At 43.8% G+C, this 20,561-nt stretch overlaps 1 protein-coding gene across 1 annotated transcript; it reads right to left on the bottom strand.

Moving 5' to 3' along the window:
- Window positions 1–508: 508 nt before the first annotated feature.
- LOC120930957 (olfactory receptor 472-like) lies at window positions 509–17,406 on the bottom strand. Its single transcript, XM_040342089.1, has 2 exons — window positions 17,067–17,406; window positions 509–2,086 (listed from the first exon to the last, which is right to left on the bottom strand). Exon 2 carries the CDS (start codon window positions 2,081–2,083, stop codon window positions 1,148–1,150), a length of 936 nt encoding a protein of 311 aa, XP_040198023.1. The 5' UTR covers window positions 2,084–2,086; window positions 17,067–17,406; the 3' UTR covers window positions 509–1,147.
- Window positions 17,407–20,561: the final 3,155 nt, after the last annotated feature.

Genomic DNA, 20,561 nt, shown 5'->3' on the forward strand with positions numbered 1-20,561 from the left:
TGCATATTCTACGCTGAAATCGACGGCAGCGCCACCTAGCGGCCAGCGTAAATATGCAACTAAGATACGACAGCGTAAGAGACTTACGCCAGTCGGATCTTAGCCTAATTTTCGCGTATCTTGCTTTCTGAATACAGAAAGAAGATACGCCGGCACAGCTTTGAATTTACGCGGCGTATCAATAGATACGCCGGCGTAAATTCTTTCTGAATCTAGCCCATTGTGTTTTTTTTTAATTGTTACTCTTTATTTGTTAATAGCGCAAAAAAAAACGCAGAGGTGATCAAATACCACCAAAAGAAAGCTCTATTTGTGGGGAAAAAAGGACGTCAATTTTGTTTGGGTACAACATTGCACGACCAGTTAATGTGATGCAATACCGTATCGCAAAAAAAATGGCCTGATCATTAAGGGAGGCAAATCCTTCCGGGGCTGAAGTGGGGATTTCACCCCAGCATACTATTTTTCTTTTTCATCAGCTATACTGGATATAAATGTATGACTAGTCTGCATTCCGTAATTATTGTTAAAAGCAATTAATGCTTTTATTTGGTATTAATAAAAGTGTGTATTGTTTATTTTGAAGTAGTCAATGCAAAAAAAAAAGTAAAAACTTAAAAAAAATTGGTTTCCAAAAAAAAATTAATACGGTAATTGTATCTGACAATTGCAGTTTTTTCCCCAGCATACTATTTTTGATAACCCTTGCCTATTAGCCCAGAAAATGGGAAGTTTTAATTTGACAGATTTGGCTTCTATTGATTTCAGTGGGGTTCAGGTTTGGCATCCAAGCTTCTTTGAAGTTTGCTGAACCCTGCTCGAAGCAAATCCAGGAAAGTACAGTTCATCACAGTTCCCGACTTCTGCCCACCTGAATGTTTTGGGTGCTTATGCCCACCTTTGTATGTTTCAGCTCCTTCTGTTTTATTCTCTAAAATTTAAAACACAAAAATCCAGCATGGATAGTGGTAGCCCCACAAAAGGTGTGTCTGGGAACTCCAAGCAGAGATCTCACTAGTATGGCTAAAAGATAGAAGAAGCTGTCAGGGGAGTTTAACACTCCATCTATAAGAAACTGAAAATCAATGGACTGGCCCTTTATGTTGGCATTTTCTTAATACAATAGTTTGAAGAATCTTTATTTCATTTACCATTTACAGAAAATGTGAATATATTTTATAATGGCCCCTCTTATATCCTGGTTCCTTAAGCTGTAGATAAGAGGGTTGAAAATTGGGGTGACAAAGACATATACCAGAGACAGGTACTTGTTTGAATTGGAGGGACTGCTTTTTGGCGAAAAAATATACACAGTCCCCAAGCTTCCAAAGTAAAGGCAAGCTACAATTAGGTGTGAGCTACAAGTAGAGAAGGCCTTCTGTCTCCTGATGGAGGATGTCATCTTCAGGATGGTGTTAAAGATGAAAACATAGGTGCCAACGATAAACATAAATGGACAGAGAACAAGAGGAATCGACAACATGGAAGTGACCAGCTTGGCAGAAGAAATATCGGAACATGAAAGTTCTAAAACAGGAGGGACGTCACAGTAAAAATGATTGATAATATGTGGACCACAGAATTCTAACCTATCCAAAAAAGCATACAGTACAAACGAGAGCGTAAATCCCATTGACCAACATAAAGCGACAATCTGAAGTTGAAGTCTAGAAGTCATAATGAGCGTATAATGCAATGGCTTACAAACCGCCACATACCGGTCAAATGATAAGGCGATTAAAAGGAGACATTGAGTGATTCCACATACCGATATCAGACAGAAATTTAAAAGACACCCGGTAATGGGTATTTTTCCACCGCCTACCAGTGACAACCATAACATAATGGGCTGAATATTGCTGGTGAAGAGGATCTCAGACAAGGACAGCTGGCTCAGAAAGACGTACATGGGAGAATGAAGATTCTTGCTGACAATAACCAAGATGACAACAATGGAGTTTGCCGTTAGAGCCATGATGTAAAAGACCAGAAGGATGACAAAGATTAGAATTTTGAGCTCTTGAAGGTCTCCGAATCCCATGAGGAGAAATTCTCTGACCACTGTTTGATTCGTCTTGATCATCACCTGGAGATCACAAAATAAATAGAACTTAAAGTAGAACTAAAGGCAAAACTTTGGTGGGTAGAGTAAGAAAAGGTTATAAGGCTTATTTTTATTTTTGCCACTTGTGTCCCATTGGGCAGATTTCCCTTTCACTTCCTGTCTCATAGCCACAACAGACAGTGAGAGAAAATCCATTCAAAGAGAGGGAATCCATGGTTGTCTCCAGAATTAGCGTCCCCATTGAAAAGTACCCATACTATAACTGGACAACCCAATCTGGGTGCTCTTCTACTTTCACTATTGGTGATAAAGGTAAACATGTAGGCAGCTGTAGTGCAGGGTAGCCTAGCTGGCTGCATGAGGAAGTCGTTTAGCTATTCTGCTGATGTGTATATATGTTCAGAGTTGTTTAGCCTCTATAATTGTCTCCAGCACCATTTTGGAGAAGCCTGGTGTCCTGATAGGATAGAAAATCTCAAGAGATATTATCGGCCATTTTTTTGGGGGGGGGGGGTACCACGTTTTGGACAGAGACGTGTGTGTATAGACAGGGTCAGATGCCCCGCTTGAGAGGTTCCTACGGACTCCGGTATCGGCAATCCTGGTCGGATGAAAGACTCCCCGCTGCGGATAGTCAAACCTGTGTCCTCGCTGTGAGGGCGGAAAATGTGTATCAGACACCTATCCCTCCGCTAAAGAATACCATTGTTACCAGGTAACGTGTTGTGAATCTCAGCCTCTACAGATATTCATTGAGTGCTTGGGTTTATACTGTGCCAGTCAGTGGGAAGTGGCTATATAGTGCTAATGAATACAACTACTGCTTATTAGGGATGAGCTTCGTGTTCGAGTCAAACCCATGTTCGACTCGAACATCGTATGTTCGACTGTTCGTCGAAATACGAACGTTACGGGCCGTTCATGCCAAATTCTAGTGGCGCATCATGGCCCATAATTCACTGCGGCATCGCAGTGCATTGCTGGCTGATGATTGGCCAAGCATACACTATGACCCACATGCTTGGCCAATCACAGTGCGCAAAAAACGGAGAGCTATAATTGGCCAGGGTGGCTTTGGCCAATTATGGCTTAGGGGGTTTAGTACACGCCCCACACTATAAAAGTCCGCCTGCAGGTCGGCCTTGTGTAGTGTGTTGCGGCGGTGGTTAAAGACAGAGAGAAAGAGAGAGAGACAGTGTCATTTTTTCTAGGTAGATAGAGCAGGCAGGCTAGTCAGTTAAAATGACAGTGTCTAGAGGATATATATGCATCCCAGGTGTTGTACATATATTTAAACACTGTATAGTTTAGCTAGATCAGCTATTCCTAATTTACTGGCAGGCAGTTGATTGTGCTAGCTGCAGTATTCTCACATGGTGTATTGCCTGTGTCCTCTGTAGTTTGCACCTAAAGCTACTTGGTGTGTACTGCGCGTGTCCTCTGTAGTTTGCACCTAAAGCTACTTGGTGTGTACTGCTCGTGTTCTCTGTAGTTTGCACCTAAAGCTACTTGGTGTTTACTGCCCGTGTCCTCTGTAGTTTGCACCTAAATCTACTTGGTGTGTACTGCACGTGTCCTCTGTAGTTTGTACCTAAAGTTACTTGGTGTGTACTGCACGTGTCCTCTGTAGTTTGCACCTAAAGCTACTTGGTGTGTACTGCACGTGTCCTCTGTAGTTTGCACCTAAAGCTACTTGGTGTGTACTGGCCGTGTCCTCTGTAGTTTGCACCTAAAGCTACTTGGTGTGTACTGCACGTGTCCTCTGTAGTTTACACCTAAAGCTACTTGGTGTGTACTGCCAGTGTCCTCTGTAGTTTGCACCTAAAGCTACTTGGTGTGTACTGCACGTGTCCTCTGTAGTTTGCACCTAAAGCTACTTGGTGTGTACTGCACGTGTCCTCTGTAGTTTGCACCTAAAGCTACTTGGTGTGTACTGCACGTGTCCTCTGTAGTTTGCACCTAAATCTACTTGGTGTGTACTGCCCGTGTCCTCTGTAGTTTGCACCTAAAGCTACTTGGTGTGTACTGCCTGTGTCCTCTGTAGTTTGCACCTAAATCTACTTGGTGTGTACTGCCCGTGTCCTCTGTAGTTTGCACCTAAAGCTACTTGGTGTGTACTGCACGTGTCCTCTGCAGTTTGCTCCTAAAGCTACTTGGTGTGTACTGCACGTGTCCTCTGTAGTTTGCACCTAAAGCTACTTGGGGTGTACTGCATGTGTCCTCTGTAGTTTGCACCTAAAGCTACTTGGTGTGTACTGCCCGTGTCCTCTGTAGTTTGCACCTAAAGCTACTTGGTGTGTACTGCTCGTGTTCTCTGTAGTTTGCACCTAAAGCTACTTGGTGTTTACTGCCCGTGTCCTCTGTAGTTTGCACCTAAAGCTACTTGGTGTGTACTGCACGTGTCCTCTGTAGTTTGTACCTAAAGTTACTTGGTGTGTACTGCACGTGTCCTCTGTAGTTTGCACCTAAAGCTACTTGGTGTGTACTGGCCGTGTCCTCTGTAGTTTGCACCTAAAGCTACTTGGTGTGTACTGCCCGTGTCCTCTGTAGTTTGCACCTAAAGCTACTTGGTGTGTACTGCCCGTGTCCTTTGTAGTTTGCACCTAAAGCTACTTGGTGTGTACTGCACGTGTCCTCTGTAGTTTGCACCTAAAGCTACTTGGTGTGTACTGGCCGTGTCCTCTGTAGTTTGCACCTAAAGCTACTTGGTGTGTACCGCACGTGTCCTCTGTAGTTTACACCTAAAGCTACTTGGTGTGTACTGCCCGTGTCCTCTGTAGTTTGCACCTAAAGCTACTTGGTGTGTACTGCCCGTGTCCTTTGTAGTTTGCACATAAAGCTACTTGGTGTGTACTGCACGTGTCCTCTGTAGTTTGCACCTAAATCTACTTGGGGTGTACTGCATGTGTCCTCTGTAGTTTGCACCTAAAGCTACTTGGTGTGTACTGCCCGTGTCCTCTGTAGTTTGCACCTAAAGCTACTTGGTGTGTACTGCTCGTGTTCTCTGTAGTTTGCACCTAAAGCTACTTGGTGTTTACTGCCTGTGTCCTCTGTAGTTTGCACCTAAAGCTACTTGGTGTGTACTGGCCGTGTCCTCTGTAGTTTGCACCTAAAGCTACTTGGTGTGTACTGCACGTGTCCTCTGTAGTTTGCACCTAAAGCTACTTGGTGTGTACTGCACGTGTCCTCTGTAGTTTGCACCTAAATCTACTTGGTGTGTACTGCACGTGTCCTCTGTAGTTTGCACCCAAAGCTACTTGGTGTGTACTGCACGTGTCCTCTGTAGTTTGCACCTAAATCTACTTGGTGTGTACTGCCCGTGTCCTCTGTAGTTTGCACCTAAAGCTACTTGGTGTGTACTGGCCGTGTCCTCTGTAGTTTGCACCTAAAGCTACTTGGTGTGTACTGCCCGTGTCCTCTGTAGTTTGCACCTAAAGCTACTTGGTGTGTACTGCCCGTGTCCTCTGTAGTTTGCACCTAAAGCTACTTGGTGTGTACTGCCCGTGTCCTCTGCAGTTTGCACCTAAATCTACTTGGTGTGTACAGCCTGTGTCCTCTGTAGTTTGCACCTAAATCTACTTGGTGTGTACTGCACGTGTCCTCTGTAGTTTGCACCTAAAGCTACTTGGTGTGTACTGCCCATGTCCTCTGTAGTTTGCACCCAAAGCTACTTGGTGTGTACTGCACGTGTCCTCTGTAGTTTGCACCCAAAGCTACTTGGTGTGTACTGCACGTGTCCTCTGTAGTTTGCACCTAAATCTACTTGGTGTGTACTGCACGTGTCCTCTGTAGTTTGCACCTAAAGCTACTTGGTGTGTACTGCCCGTGTCCTCTGAAGTTTGCACCTAAAGCTACTTGGTGTGTACTGCCCGTGTCCTCTGCAGTTTGCACCTAAATCTACTTGGTGTGTACTGCACGTGTCCTCTGTAGTTTGCACCTAAAGCTACTTGGTGTGTACTGCCCATGTCCTCTGTAGTTTGCACCCAAAGCTACTTGGTGTGTACTGCACGTGTCCTCTGTAGTTTGCACCTAAAGCTACTTGGTGTGTACTGCCCATGTCCTCTGTAGTTTGCACCCAAAGCTACTTGGTGTGTACTGCACGTGTCCTCTGTAGTTTGCACCTAAAGCTACTTGGTGTGTACTGCACGTGTCCTCTGTAGTTTGCACCTAAAGCTACTTGGTGTGTACTGCCCGTGTCCTCTGTAGTTTGCACCTAAAGCTACTTGGTGTGTACTGCACGTGTCCTCTATAGTTTGCTTGCTTTACCTTGTGGCTTCATAGCTGGTTCCCTGCTGCACATGCTTGCTATGCTTTGTGAATGGGCTGGCAGCGGGAGAAGGAGGAGGGGAGTGCGGTGAACTCAGCCGGAAGTGGGAGTGGGTACCTGTCAAAATCAGAGCAGAGCTTCCCCTTTTAGGTGGAACTCTGTTTTAATAGAAACTACAGCAGGGAAAAGAATTTCACTCTGGGCACAGTGAATATCCCCAATCTTTAAGACATGGGGGGGCAGTATGCAATATGGCTAACCTAATGCAAAGAGCCTGGGCCCAGTCTCTCATTCCCCCCCCCCCCCCCCCCACACACTCGGTATCATTACCCATAATTTGGGTGTCCCATCTCTGCCTCTTGGCACAACATCGGTACAAGAGAACCGGGGGTCCCCCCCATGTCGGCGGCCATACCTCCACATATCACACCAGGTCATCAATCAAGGGAGGATTCAGTGCAGCCACAAGCTGTGCTGCCCAGATAGTTGCGCTGTCACTTCTAAATACAGAAGCAGGATGAACTTCTGTATTTAGAAGTGACAGCAGTGAGAGCCTTATGCCCAGTACACACGATCGGTTCGTCTGATGAAAACAGACCGATGGACCGCTTTCATCGGACGAACCGATCGTGTGTGGGCCCCATCGTTTTTTTTTCCCATCGGTGAAAAAAAATAGAACCTGTTTGAAATTTTTCTTATGGTTAAAAAAACGATAGAAAAAAACGATCATCTGTGGGGAAATCCATCGGTCAAAAATCCACGCATGCTCAGAATCAAGTCCACGCATGCTCGAAAGCATTGAACTTCATTTTTCTCTGCAGGTCGTAGTGTTTTACGTCACCGCGTTTTGGACACAATCAGATTTTTAACCGATGGTGTGTAGGCAAGACTGATGAAAGTCAGTTTCATCGGATATCTGATGAAAAAATCCAACGGTTTAGATTCCATCAGATATCCGATCGTGTGTACAGGGCATAAGAGGAAAGCATACACAGGGCTGTTTAGACTAAAGCTCTGCCTCCCCCTCGCCACCCTCAGGATGGTATCACCCCCCTGGCGGGTGTCACCCAGGTGCAGTCTGCACCCCCCGCCCCTCCATAGCAACGCCACTGTTATTGGGTGGCACTGTCAAGGACCTGGCTTTAAAGTTTGCGTCAGAATTCTTGTATGTTTTTGAAGAACTGGTGTTTAAATGCTGTTATTGAATATTATTTTGTTATGTAATAAAAGCTGTGGCCATTTTACTCCAATGAAAATAATTTGTATTATTTATGAGGTTCAATGTGTTTGGTTTTAATGTTCAATATCACTCCGACGCCTCAGCCCTACCCAGGTCATAGGCACAGTGGGGACAATTGGCACAGTGGGGACAATTGGCACAGTGGGGACAATTGGCACAGTGGGGACAATTGGCACAGTGGGGACAATGGGCACAGTGGCGGCAATTAAAGGGCACAGTGACATCAATGGGCACAGTGGCGACAATTAAAGGGCATAGTGGCGACAATTGATGGGCACAGTGGCTGCATTTGATGGCATGGCACAGTGGTGCGAATTGATGGCACAGTGGCTGCGTTTGATGGCATGGAACAGTGGTGACAATTGATGGCACAAAAACTTTGAGCACTAGCCACCACTGCCTTGATGTCTCATGTGTTTGCCTAGCCATTAGGCTTAAATTCTGAGCAACAATCATTACAGTTGGACTTTATGGCCCAGATTCTCAAAGGGCTTACGACGGCGCAACGCCGTGTACGCCGTCGTAAGTCCTAATCTGGGCCGTCGTATCTATGCGACTTATTCTTAGAATCAGTTACGCATAGATATCCATTAGATCCGACAGGCGTAAGGCTCTTACGCCGTCGGATCCTAAATGCAATTTTTTTTTGTCCGCTAGGTGTCGCCTCCGTCGTTTTCCCCGTCGAGTATGCAAATTAGCTAGATACGCGAAATTCCCGAACGTACGCGCGGTCGACGCAGTGAAGTTACGACGTTTACATTAGGTTTGCCCGGCGTAAAGTTGCCCCTGCTATATGAGGGGCAACCAATGTTAAGTATGGCCGTCGTTCCCGCGTCGAAATTTAAAAATGTATGTCGTTTGCGTAAGTCGTCTGTGAATGGGGCTGGACGCCATTTACGTTCATGTCAAAACCAATGACGTCCTTGCGACGTCATTTGGACCAATGCACCCTGGGATATTTTACAGATGGTGCATGGGCAGTACGTTCGGCGCAGGAACGCGATTAATTTAAATACTACACGCCCCATTAGGCGGGCTTGCGCCGGGTGATTTACTCTACGCCGCCGCAACTTTACACGCAAGTGCTTTGTGAATAAAGCACTTGCCTGTAAAACTTGCAGCGGCGTAACGTAAATGAAATACGTTACGCCCGCACAGTTTTGCGCGATTCTACGAGAATCTGGGCCTATGTGTTTAATACACACATTTTCCACTTATGGGACATTTTTATACTTCCACTCATTTATATATATTTTTTAAATTTGAGATTGATTACTATAATTTCTAGTTTTTTTATGTGTACAATTTTGTTTGCTACATATTGTTTTCTTAGCGCTACATTGTTTCACAATTTTTGTCACATTCTTTGCAGCAGCAGTTCACTATTTACACATTGGGTTAGTGCAGTAATACCCACCATTAACACAGTTAACCCCTTGATCGCCCCCTAAGGCCCCATACACACGACCGGATCTGTCCGCTGATACTTGTCCGCGGACCAGTTTCAGCAGACAAGTTTGGTCGTGTGTACGGCCTATCGGACCGTTTTCCGGCGAACATTTGTCCAGCCGACCGTTTTCCAGCGGACAAAAATTTCTTAGCATGCTAAGAAACCTGTCCGCTGGAAACCTGTCCGTCGGACATGTCCGGTCGTCTGTACAGACTCACCGGACATGTCCGATCGGCCGCCATCCCTCGCATGCGTCGAAGTGATTCGACGCATGCGTGGAAGTATTTACCTTCCAGGGCCGCGCACGTCACCGCGTAATCGGCACCGCGGATCATGTACGCGTGGATTTCTGTCTGATGGTGTGTACAACCATCAGACAGAAATCTCTGGGCGGACATGTCCGCTGAAAACGGTCCGGCGGACCGATTTCAGCGCACAGTCCGTCTGTTTATACGAGGCCTAATGTTAACCCCTTTTCCTGACAGTAATCAGTGGCTATTTATAGCTCTGACGCTGTATAAATGTCAATGGTCCCAAAAAATTGTCAAAGGTGTCAGAATCTGTCCGCCGCAATGTCGCAGTCCCGATAAAACAAGCAGATCGTCGCCATTACTAGTAAAAAAAGAAAAGAAAAAAAAATGCCATAAATCTATCCCCTATTTTGTAGACACTATGGGGCAGATCCACAAAGATCTGCCCCGGCGCAGCGTATCAGAGATACGCTACGCCACCGTAACTTACTTGTGATATCTTCGAATCCTTAAAGATTTTGCGCCGTAAGTTACGGCGGCGTAGTGTATCTCTAGGGGGCGTGTTTCATTTAAATGAAGCGCGTCCCCAAGCCGAATGAACTGCGCATGCTCCGTTTCAAAATTTCCCGCCGTGCATTGCGCTAAATGATGTCGCAACAGCGTATTTTTTTTTAACTTAGACGTAAATTACGTCCATCCCGATTCACGGACGACTTACGCAAAAAAAAATTCTAATTAAACGCGGGAACGACGGCTATACTTGGCAAATCTAACTATACGCCGCAAAACACCACCTTTAACTATACGCCGGAAAAAGCTGACTAGAGACGACGTAAAAGAATGCTACGGCCGCGCGTACCTTCGTGGATCGTCGGAAATAGCTAATTTGCATACCCGACGCGGAAAACGACGCGAACTCCACCCAGCGGGCGCCGAAGTATTGCATCTATGATCCGAAGGCGTACGAAGCCATATGCCTGTCGGATCTAACCCAGATGCCGTTGTATCTTGGTTTGAGGATTCAAACTAAAGATACGACGCGGCAAATTTGAAAGTACGCCGGCGTATCAGTAGATACGCCGGCGTACTCTCTCTCTGGATCTGCCCCTATAACTTTCGCGCAAACCAATCAATATATGCTTAGTATGATTTTTTCTACCAAAAATATGTAGAAGCATATATATGAGCCTAAACTGATGAATAAGTTAGTTTTTTATATATTTTTTTTTGGATATGTATTATAGCAAAAAGTAAAAAAAAAAAGAAGAAAATATTCTAATTTGTCACTCTTTGTTTATAGCACAAAAAATGCATGTAAATGCAATTTCGTCTGTGTACATAGTCGCACAACCGCACAATTGTCAGTTAAATCGACGCAGTGCCATATCACAAAAAATGGGAGCAAATCCTTCCGAGGCTGAAGTGGTTAACCACTTCCATACCGGGCACTTATACACCCTCCCGCCCAGACCAATTTTCAGCTTTCAGCACTGTTGCTTTTTGAATGACAATTGCACGGTCATGCTACACTGTACCCAAACTAAATTTTTATCATTTTGTTCCCACAAATAAATAAGTATGTTTTCTCCTTCACTGATGGTACTGCACTGACGGGCACTGATAAGGCGGCACTGATGGGCACAGATGAGGTAGCACTGATGGGCACTGATAGGTGGCACTGATATGCAGCACGGATGGGCACTGATAGGCGGCACCGATGGGCTCTGATAGGCGGCACGGATGGGCACTGATAGGCGGCATGGATGGGCACGAATAGGCGACACGGATGGGCAGGAATAGGCGACACGGATGGGCACTGATAGTCAGCATGGATGGGCACTGATAGGCGGCATGGATGAGCACTGATAGGCGGCATGGATGAGCACTGATAGGTGGCACGGATGGGCATGAATGGGCACTGATAGATGGCACAGATGGGCATGGATGGGCACTGATGTACTATAACGAGTTGTACTAATGGATGCCAATCAGTGCCAAACAATAATGCCTGCCAATCAGAGATGCCCATTGTGGGCACTGCTTGGCATCCATTGTGGGCACTGATTGGCATCCATTAGACATCCATTATACATTTCTGATTGACATCCCTGGTGGTCTAGGGTGGCATACCTGTGGTGGGCATCCTTGGTGGTCTGGTGGCATCCCTGGTGGTCCAGTGTGGGCATCCTCAGGGGGGCTGCGCTGATAATCGATCAGCACAAACCCCCCCTGTCAGAGAAGCAGCCGATCGGCTCTCCTCTACTCGCGTCTGTCAGACACGACTGAGGAAAAGCCGATTACTGGCTTATCATTTTTACATCGTGATCAGCCGTGATTGGACACGGCTGATCACGTGGTAAAGAGTCTCCGTCAGAGACTCTTTACCTAGATCGGTGTTGCAGGGTGTCAGACTGACACCCCTCAGACACCCCTCAACAACGATCACCGCGATGCGCGCCCCCAGAGGGTCAGGGGTTCTGCAGCCTAATAGGACAGTAGAATGGAAATAGAAGTCACCAGACTGCTATATACTGCTGACAAGAAAAGAAATTGAGCAGTTTCTATTTACCAAAATAAGAAGTGAAAACTGGTGAGAGACGGGGTGGTTGCAGAGAGTGAGAGTTGTGGATTGGGATGAGCTGTGGAGGGGTGCAGAAGTGAAATGTGGAAGATGGCAGAGATAAGCTGTGGATGGGGATACAGCGGTGAGCTGCGGATGAGGGCTTCAGATGTGAGCTGTGAATGGGGTGCAGAGTAAACATGCGCAATTTGTTTAGTTCCGAATTCGACAAAATCCGTATTCGTAAATTCAAATATTCGAAAATTCAGAAATGTGAAGTTTCGTAAATTAGAAATCCCAAAAATCCGCAAATTTGAATATTCAGAAATTCGGAAATTCGGATATTTGAAAATCTGAAAATAAGAATGAAAATCTATAAAATTCAAAAGAACGAAAATCTGAAAATAAGAACAAAAATTTCGAAAATCTGAAATAATAACTTCGCTATTACTAAACTAATAAATTATAGGTGTTGGAATTAGATTTGGCTGTTAGTGAACAAATATGTTTTACTATTACTATTATTATTTATTATTAATTTGTTCCATTCCATTTGTTTACATGCAGCATTCTTTATTTCGGACAATTCGTAACTTTGGATAAATTCATATTCGTTACATTAACTAGCAGCCAAATTTGAAAGGAAATTCCAATACCTATAATTTAATAGTTATTTATTATTAGTTAGTTAGTTATTATTTTGAATTTTCACGTTTTCTTTCTTGATTTTCGAGTTTTCAGATTTCTGAATTTTTTCCTTTCCCAATTTTCTAATTTCCCAATTTTAAGGGTTTTTTAAATTTTAAATTTTCTAATTCAATTTACGAATTTTCTAATTTACGAAAAACAAGACAAAAAAACAAATAAAATGGAAACAAACAAATGTTTCGGCAGTGGACATGTCTAGTGCAGAGGTTAGTTATGGATGAGTGGTGTAGAGGTGAGCTGTTAATGAGGGTTACTGAAATAAGCCGTGGACAGAGAAGGGGAGGGGCAGAGCAGAGGTGGGCTGTTGATGGGGGGTACAGAGGTGAGTTGAGAGGGTAGGTGCAGGGAGGAACTGTAACTGGTGGGTGTTAATGTAAACAATGGACAGGTAAGCTGAGTTGAGCTGTGGATGAAAGGTGTAAAAGAAAGCTGTGTATGGGGGTGCAGACATGAGCTGTGAATTAGGGTTGTAGAGATAAGCTGAGGATGGAGAAGAGGGAGGAGGGACAGAGCAGAGGTGGGCTGTTCAAGGGGGGTACAGAGGTGAGTTGTGAAAGGGGGGAGGTACAGAGGTAGGGTGACCACATTTCCAAACTACCATTCAGGGACACACCCCCCTTCCCAAAAATCAGCTTGCGCTGTAACGAATCACAGCACAGTGATTGGACACAAGAGGCGGGATTTATGATTTCTCCAATCACAAGCAGGGGGCGGGATTGTGCTCCTCCAGGCATTCCCGGCCAGGACAAGTACTGTCAGTGAGTAAAGCGGTGATGTGGCGGCCTTTTTTGGGGCATCAGATTGGCCCGGGGGTGGCTGTGTCAGTTTCATTCCGGGACACTGTATTGTCCTGGAGTGAATGTGGCCGGGACAGACCTGCAGAATGCGGGACTGTCCCGGGCAATCCGGGACACGTGGTCACCCTATACAGAGGGGAACTGTGAATGGGTGGGTGCAAATGTAAACTATAGACGGGTGTGCTAAGCTATGAGCAGGGGTGCAGAGGTAAGCTGTGGATGGTGGTGCAGAGGTGAGTTGTGGACAGGGGGTGCCAAGGTGAGCTGTGGATGGGGGACACAGAGGTGAGTGGTGGATGACGGTTGCAGATGTGAGGTGTGGAACTTGAGATGTTGAATGCAGAAAAAAATGGGCATTGCAGTCAATTGTGTATGGAGCTGCGTAGCCTTTAGACTGGTCTGGGTGCCCATGCTGACCCATGTCCACAGCCAAAACCACCTACAAAGGGCACCTGAGCCTCAAAACTGGACCACGGAGCAATGGAAGAAGGTGGCCTGGTCTGATGAATCACATTTTTACATCATATGGATAGCCGGGTTTGTGTGATTCACTTACCTGCATGGGGAAGATATGACACCAGGATGCAGTATAGGAAGAAGTCAAGCTGGTGGAGGCAGTGTCATGCTTTGGGCAATGTTCTAATGGGAAACCTTGGGTCCTGCCATTCATGTGGATTTTACTTGACATGTACCACCTACCTAAACATTGTTGCTGACCAAGTACTTAATAGAAACTATATTTTCAGATGGCAGTGGCCTCTTTCAGCAGGGTAATGTGCCCTGCCACACTACAAAAATGGTTTAAGAATGGTTTGAGGACCCCCAACGAGTTTGACTCCAAAAATTGAAGATCTCAGTCCAGTGGAAATTCTGTGAGATGTGCCAGAAAAACAAGTCCTATCCATGGAGGCGTTATCTTGTAATTTACAGGACTTAAAGCAGAAGTAAACCCATCCGTAAAACAGTTGCATGTGCCGGAAATGTAAGACACTCATTGGTTGTGCTCTCAACCAAACTGTCAAACCATCCAATGGCTGGTGTCATAACTGATCACATGTGCAGCATCATGGCAGTTGTAGATTGAACAGAGGCCAAGATGGCAGCTTCTTTGGCTGGAAATTATAGGGGGGTTCACTTAAGGCCCATACACACGATCTGACTTTTTTGACAACAAACCTCTGATGAACCTGTTTGATCGAACAATCCGACTGTGTGTATGCTCCATCGTACAAACTTTTTTGCTTTTTCATCGGACAAATGTTCGCTGTGAGAACAGACAAACTTTCCGGCAACAAATGTCCGATGGAGCAAATCCGATCATGTGTACACAAGTCCATCAGACTAAAGTCCAAAGTACAAACACGCATGCTCAGAACCAATGCTAAAGATCAGACAATATCAGAAGTTGCCCAAAGGGTGGCGGTAAAGAGCAGAAGTTGAAAGTTGGCTGAAAAAGTCCTACCAAGTTCACGGGCAACGCCCTTCGGTGCAAAATCCATGGGAAAGTCAGTCGGAAGTCCGATCGTGTGTATGAGGCTTTTGATGCCTTGGCTTGGTGCCACATACAAACAGCATACCTTCAGAGGTCTAATGGGGTCCATGCCTCTACGGGTCAGGGCTGTTTTGGTGGCAAAAGGGGGACCTAATCAATATTAGGTGAGTGGTTATAAAGATAAAGTTATGGTTGATTTGTGTATATAGGTGTGTACGTATAAATAAAATTATAAAACAGCTGTATATATATATATATATATATATATATATTAGGGTTGTCCCGATACCAGTATCGGTATCGGGACCGATACCGAGTATTAGCGGGAGTACTCGTACTCCCGCTAATACCCCCGATACTAAAATAGAATACTTCCCCCGCCGCCGCCAAAACCGCCGCCGCCGCTACAATGTTAATCACCGCGGCGCGGGGAACATTACAGACAGCTTTCGTTTGAATAGCTGTTTTCCCCGCCGCGCATAGACACTCCCCCTTGGACGGATCTGTCCAATCGCGAGCAAGGGGGAGTGTCTATGCGCAGCGGGGAAAACAGCTGTTCAAACGAACGCTGTCTGTAATGTTCCCCGCTGCGGTGATTAACAGTAGGTACGGGGGACAATGGCTGGATATACAGGGGACAATGGCTGGATATACAGGGGACAATGGCTGTTATACGGGGGACAATGGCTGTTATACGGGGGACATGGCTGCATTTGGGGACACATTTAAAAAAAAGTATCGGTATTCGGTATCGGCGAGTACATAAAAAAAAGTATCGGTACTTGTACTCAGTCCTAAAAAAGTGGTATCGGGACAACCCTAATATATATATATATATATATATATATATATATATATATATATATATATATATATATATATATATATATACTGTATATAAAAATGTATATATTAAAAATATTCATATTATCCATAATGACAAAGTTATTGCTAAAAGAATATACCCATAGATAAAAATGTTAAACTTTGTTGGTCCATAAGGGATATTAGACATGTGCACAACAAAAAAAATCTTATTTTTTTGTTCCGTTTCGTCTCGTTCCGTAGATTCGTAAAGATTTGTAATTTCGTAAGACTCAAGTTTTCCTATTCGGACCCGTTCGTATTTCGTAAGACGCAAGTTTTCCTATTCGGACCCGTTCGTATTTTCGTAACAGTTTTATTTTCGTTTAAACTGAATGGTTCGTAATTCTGTCCAATTTATTTTCGTTGATTCGAAATTCCTAATTTTGTTAGATAATAATTTTCCTTTAATGGATTCGTAATTTTGTACTTTCGTAAATACATAGCAACACCCGGCTAATCCATATTAAGATATACTTTCTCCTAAGCCCCGTACACACGGTCGTACTTTTTGCCAACAAACGTCAAAATGAGCGTTTTCCAAAAAATCCGACCGTGTGTACTCCCTATCGGACAAACTTTTTCTGTTTCAAAAGTCCGGCCAACTCCCTTCAGACAAAAATCCAAGGAAAAGTTTGTTTGAAGGTCGATCGTGTGTACAAGGCTTTACACTGTACAATGTGACTCAGCACAAAAGAGATAAACTGATTGGCTAAGATATTAAGTAATCACTCACTAATTACACTGCCCAGTGCCCATTCGAAAGAACGATACAAGTACACAAAACAGACAAAGAAACGGATTTACAAAACACACAAATGAAAATCCGAACATACAAATGAAAATACGAACAGACAAAGGATTTAGAATACGGAATGCAAATAGTTCGTTATAGATGTCATTTTCGTTCTTTTGCTTTTTCGGTGTTTGGTATTTTAGTAAGATTGTCCAACGTTCGTATTTTCGCTTGTTCGTTATTTCGCTTATTCGTAATTCCATAATTTTCGTATTTTGGTTCTTTCAGCTTTTCGGATGTTCGAATTGATACGAATGTACGAATACTAACAAATTTGTACGAAAATCCATTCGTTACGAATGGGAACGCACATGTCTAAGGGATATACAGGGGTGAGAATTATAGACGTATCCCACTCCAAGTGATCCCTTCTCTGGTATCTTTCTAGGTTTGCTCTTACTGATTAGAATAAATACAGGAAAGATCCTATAAAAAAAAAAACATTTCTATTTAGTTTGCCACATGGTTGCCAAAGTAATGCATTAAAAAGGATACTAACAATAAATAACAATAAATAACATAAATAACATAAATGAACAACAAAGTACAGTTGTGCAAAAAAATCACACAATTTACCTTAATCTGAGTTTTCTTTGATCTGATGCAAAATCAGGACACACAGTCCACTTCCCAAATTTAGTAGAACGGCGTAAGGAATGTAGTGCCTGATGTTTGTACTGTGAATCCTCCTCTCTCTGAATATTGCATCACCAATCTTAGTATAATAGTATAGCATTTTTATGGCTGGAGGGTGAATCTGAAACTGTGCCAAGGAACTTTAAAAGCCTTAAAGATCCCTAACAAAATATATAAGTATACAAAAGCATATATGCAAATAATTATGAACGTATAAATACACTAAATGTAATTCAAATGAAACAAACAAAAAAAAAAAATTGTTAATACATAGCAAAAGCTTGTGAGATTATCAAAATAACTAATAGAGTAATATATCCAGTCACCAATAATTGATTTTATGCAGAAAAGGAAAATATATTCATGCAAAGCAGCAAGCTCATATATTAAATAAATTAAAAAAAAACTTGTTTTAAAATTTAAATTAGCAGAATAAATGTAGAACCGATGGATTCCAGATCAAGGTGTTTCTATGTAAAATGTCTAGATATCTTCTACTTGGTAGAGCAACGTCACCCCTAGTATCATCTTCTGTTATCCCTATTCCTCACAACTGTTTATATTCTTGTTTCTTTCAACCAAGGGAATAACAACACCTAGTAATGAGACAAAACTGACTAATTATTATGTATTGTCCGGGGACTGTTACATGAAGACTCCCACATCACGCGCAGGCTATAAATAAATTATTGTTTAACAAAATTGAAAAAAGATTACATAAAATATCTTTGTAAAAACTAGCGCGTTACTTATTAACTTACAGTCTTAGCTTAAAGGTATCTCTTTTTTTTAATTTGTTGTGCATTATAATAAATTATACAGTAGATCCAGATTAATAAAAGTGGTTTGGGTGCCACAAGAAATATGAAGGAAAATGTTTTAAAAAAAAAGATGGAATTTTTTAGGCACCAAAAAACAGCATTTTTTTCCTCCCTGTATTGTTTTTTTTTTTGTATTTTAGAAAATGGAATATGGACAGAGTGATTCTGGGTATGACTGCTGAGGGTTTTTTCCCTAGGTCGCTAAAACACCAGAGCTATATTCTTATGGGGTGTTATGCAGGATTCGATTCAGTAGTGCATATAGGTTTTGTGCTGCCCTAGGCCTGACTAAACTTCTGCACCTCCTAATTTAAATATGACCCAACCCTTCCTGTCAAGGCCACATCCTGTTTTTTTAAGATTGGAGTGTGGCCGTTCTGATCATCATTTGTTCTTATTTACCGAGGGTGGGGGGGCCGGGATCTGGGGGCTCCCTTATTAAAGGGAGCTCCCAGATTCCGATAAGCCCCCCACCTGCAGATCCCCACAACCAACGGCCAGGGTTGTTGGGAAGAGGCCCTTGCCCCCATCAACATCAGGACAAGGTGCTTTGGGTTGGGGTGCGCAGTGCCCCCCCTGCCCCAAAGCACCAATTCCCCCCCATGTTGAGGGCCTGGTATGGTGTAGGAGGGGGCGCTCGCTTGCCCCCCTTCCTGACCTGCCGGGCTGCGTGCTCGGATAAGGGTCTGGTATGGATCCTGAGGGAACCACCACGCCATTTTTTTTCGGTGTGGGGGATTCCCCTTAAGATCCATACCAGACCGAAGGGTCTGGTATCATCCTGGGGGGAACTTCACGCAAATTTTTTATTAAATTTTTGCAGTGTTCCCCTTCAAGATTCTCCGCACACGAGTCGCCCCGCAAGTCGGATCATCTTGATCCGACTTCTGGTGCGACCTCTATTCAAAACATTGGGCTCCTATAGGGAACCATTGATTTTTACTAGAGAAAGAAATGCCGGACGAGGCTTAACACAACGTTAAATCACGTTTGCCGGCGTCTGATGTCTTTACAGCTCTAACGCTGGAGCTTCAGAATGCATTGGTCCTGTTTTTTTTTTGCAGCTTAAAAACGGCTCAGCCATTTACAGCTCGAAAACGTCATGGTGGGCATAAGGCTATAGGCTAACATGGAGAGACATTTTTAAGCTGCAAAAAACGCTCAGAAAAGTGGCTGTAAAAACGTCAGTGGGCATGAGGCCTAAAGGGGAAGTTCCATTTGAATGGCACCACCCTTTGGGCTGATTATGCTAATTTTCCTTCTCATAACTTGCTACTGAGCATAGGCATTTTTTTCCCCCGTTGTTAAAGCTTGCACACGACCGTTTTTCACGTAAAAAAAAACGACAACGTGAAAAATTACGAGAAAAAATAGAGCAGGTTCTAAATTTTTAATGCCCATTTTGCTCGTCGTAAAAAATGCTCTGGAGCCTACACACGATCGTTTTTAATGACCAATTTAAAAAATGGCATTTTTCGCATCATGAAAAACAGTCATGTGAACTAGGCATTAGGCTTTTTAGGCATAAATTACGCCTCTAATTTCCTGACTATCTATTACATTTTTGGAGACCCTGAAAAATCAGGACAGTCGAAACACCCCAAAAAATTACCATATTTTGGCAAGCTAAAACCACAAGGTGAGGTATGAGTCTTTTGAAGACTTCATTTTATTGCCACAAGCTTTTGAAAAAGTGGAAAGAATTTTTTATTTACACACAATTGGCAGTTTAATAAGCTATTTTTCACATGCAGTATGGGCATACTTAGAACTACACCCCATAACACATTCTCTCACGTGTGTGAGTTTTTTTCGCTATCTGAACTGAATATGTACTGGGCATTGTATCTTGTGTATCACACAAATCAACCAATTGTGTCAAAACCTGTAATGTAATAGTCACCTACATATGAGCGGTCAGGAAATATAGTGTGGTGTAGCATCACCTATAGCAGTCCCAGTTCCTATAAGCCAAGCAAGCCTAGCTTACTGGTACACGGATACCCCCAGGAATGCCATGTCCACTGGCCTGGTGTCTCACAAGAAAGTAGTCAGCAGCATGTGCAGATGGGTCAGATCAGGCCACGTTGAGGAGATATGGTCAGCAAACAGGCAAAGGATTGGTTGAGGCATCAGGCAGAAGCATGGTCCATAAACAGGCCAGGGTTAATACAGCCAGCAAGCAGGGGCAACACTGCACTGGTGCGTTGCGATTATTTAACTGAAGTGGTGGTCATCAGGGACAATATGGTGGTGATTGAGCACAATATGCATGGTATGGTGGTAATATGACTGGTGTGGCTGTGATTGGGGACAATATGACTGGTGTGGTGATGAGCATGGACATAATAACTGGTGTGGAGGTGATTAGGGACAATATGGCTAATGTGGCAGTGATCATGGACAATATACCTGGTGTGGCTGTGATCAGAGACAATATAACTGGTGTGGAAGTGATTAGGGACAATATGACTGGTGTGGCGGTGATCAGGGACAATATGCCTGGTGTGGCGGTGATCAGGGACAATATGCCTGGTGTGGCTGTGATTAGGGACAATATAACTGGTGTGGCATTGATCAGGGACACTGTAACTGGGGTAGCAGTGATTAGGAA

The sequence above is a fragment of the Rana temporaria genome, chromosome 3, assembly GCF_905171775.1.
Source record: "Rana temporaria chromosome 3, aRanTem1.1, whole genome shotgun sequence".
In the NCBI taxonomy this organism is placed as follows: Eukaryota; Metazoa; Chordata; class Amphibia; order Anura; family Ranidae; genus Rana; species Rana temporaria.

Bases quoted from the DNA above. Each gene is read 5' to 3' on its own strand.
- LOC120930957 (XM_040342089.1), bottom strand. From the start codon at position 2,083: ATGATCAAGACGAATCAAACAGTGGTCAGAGAATTTCTCCTCATGGGA.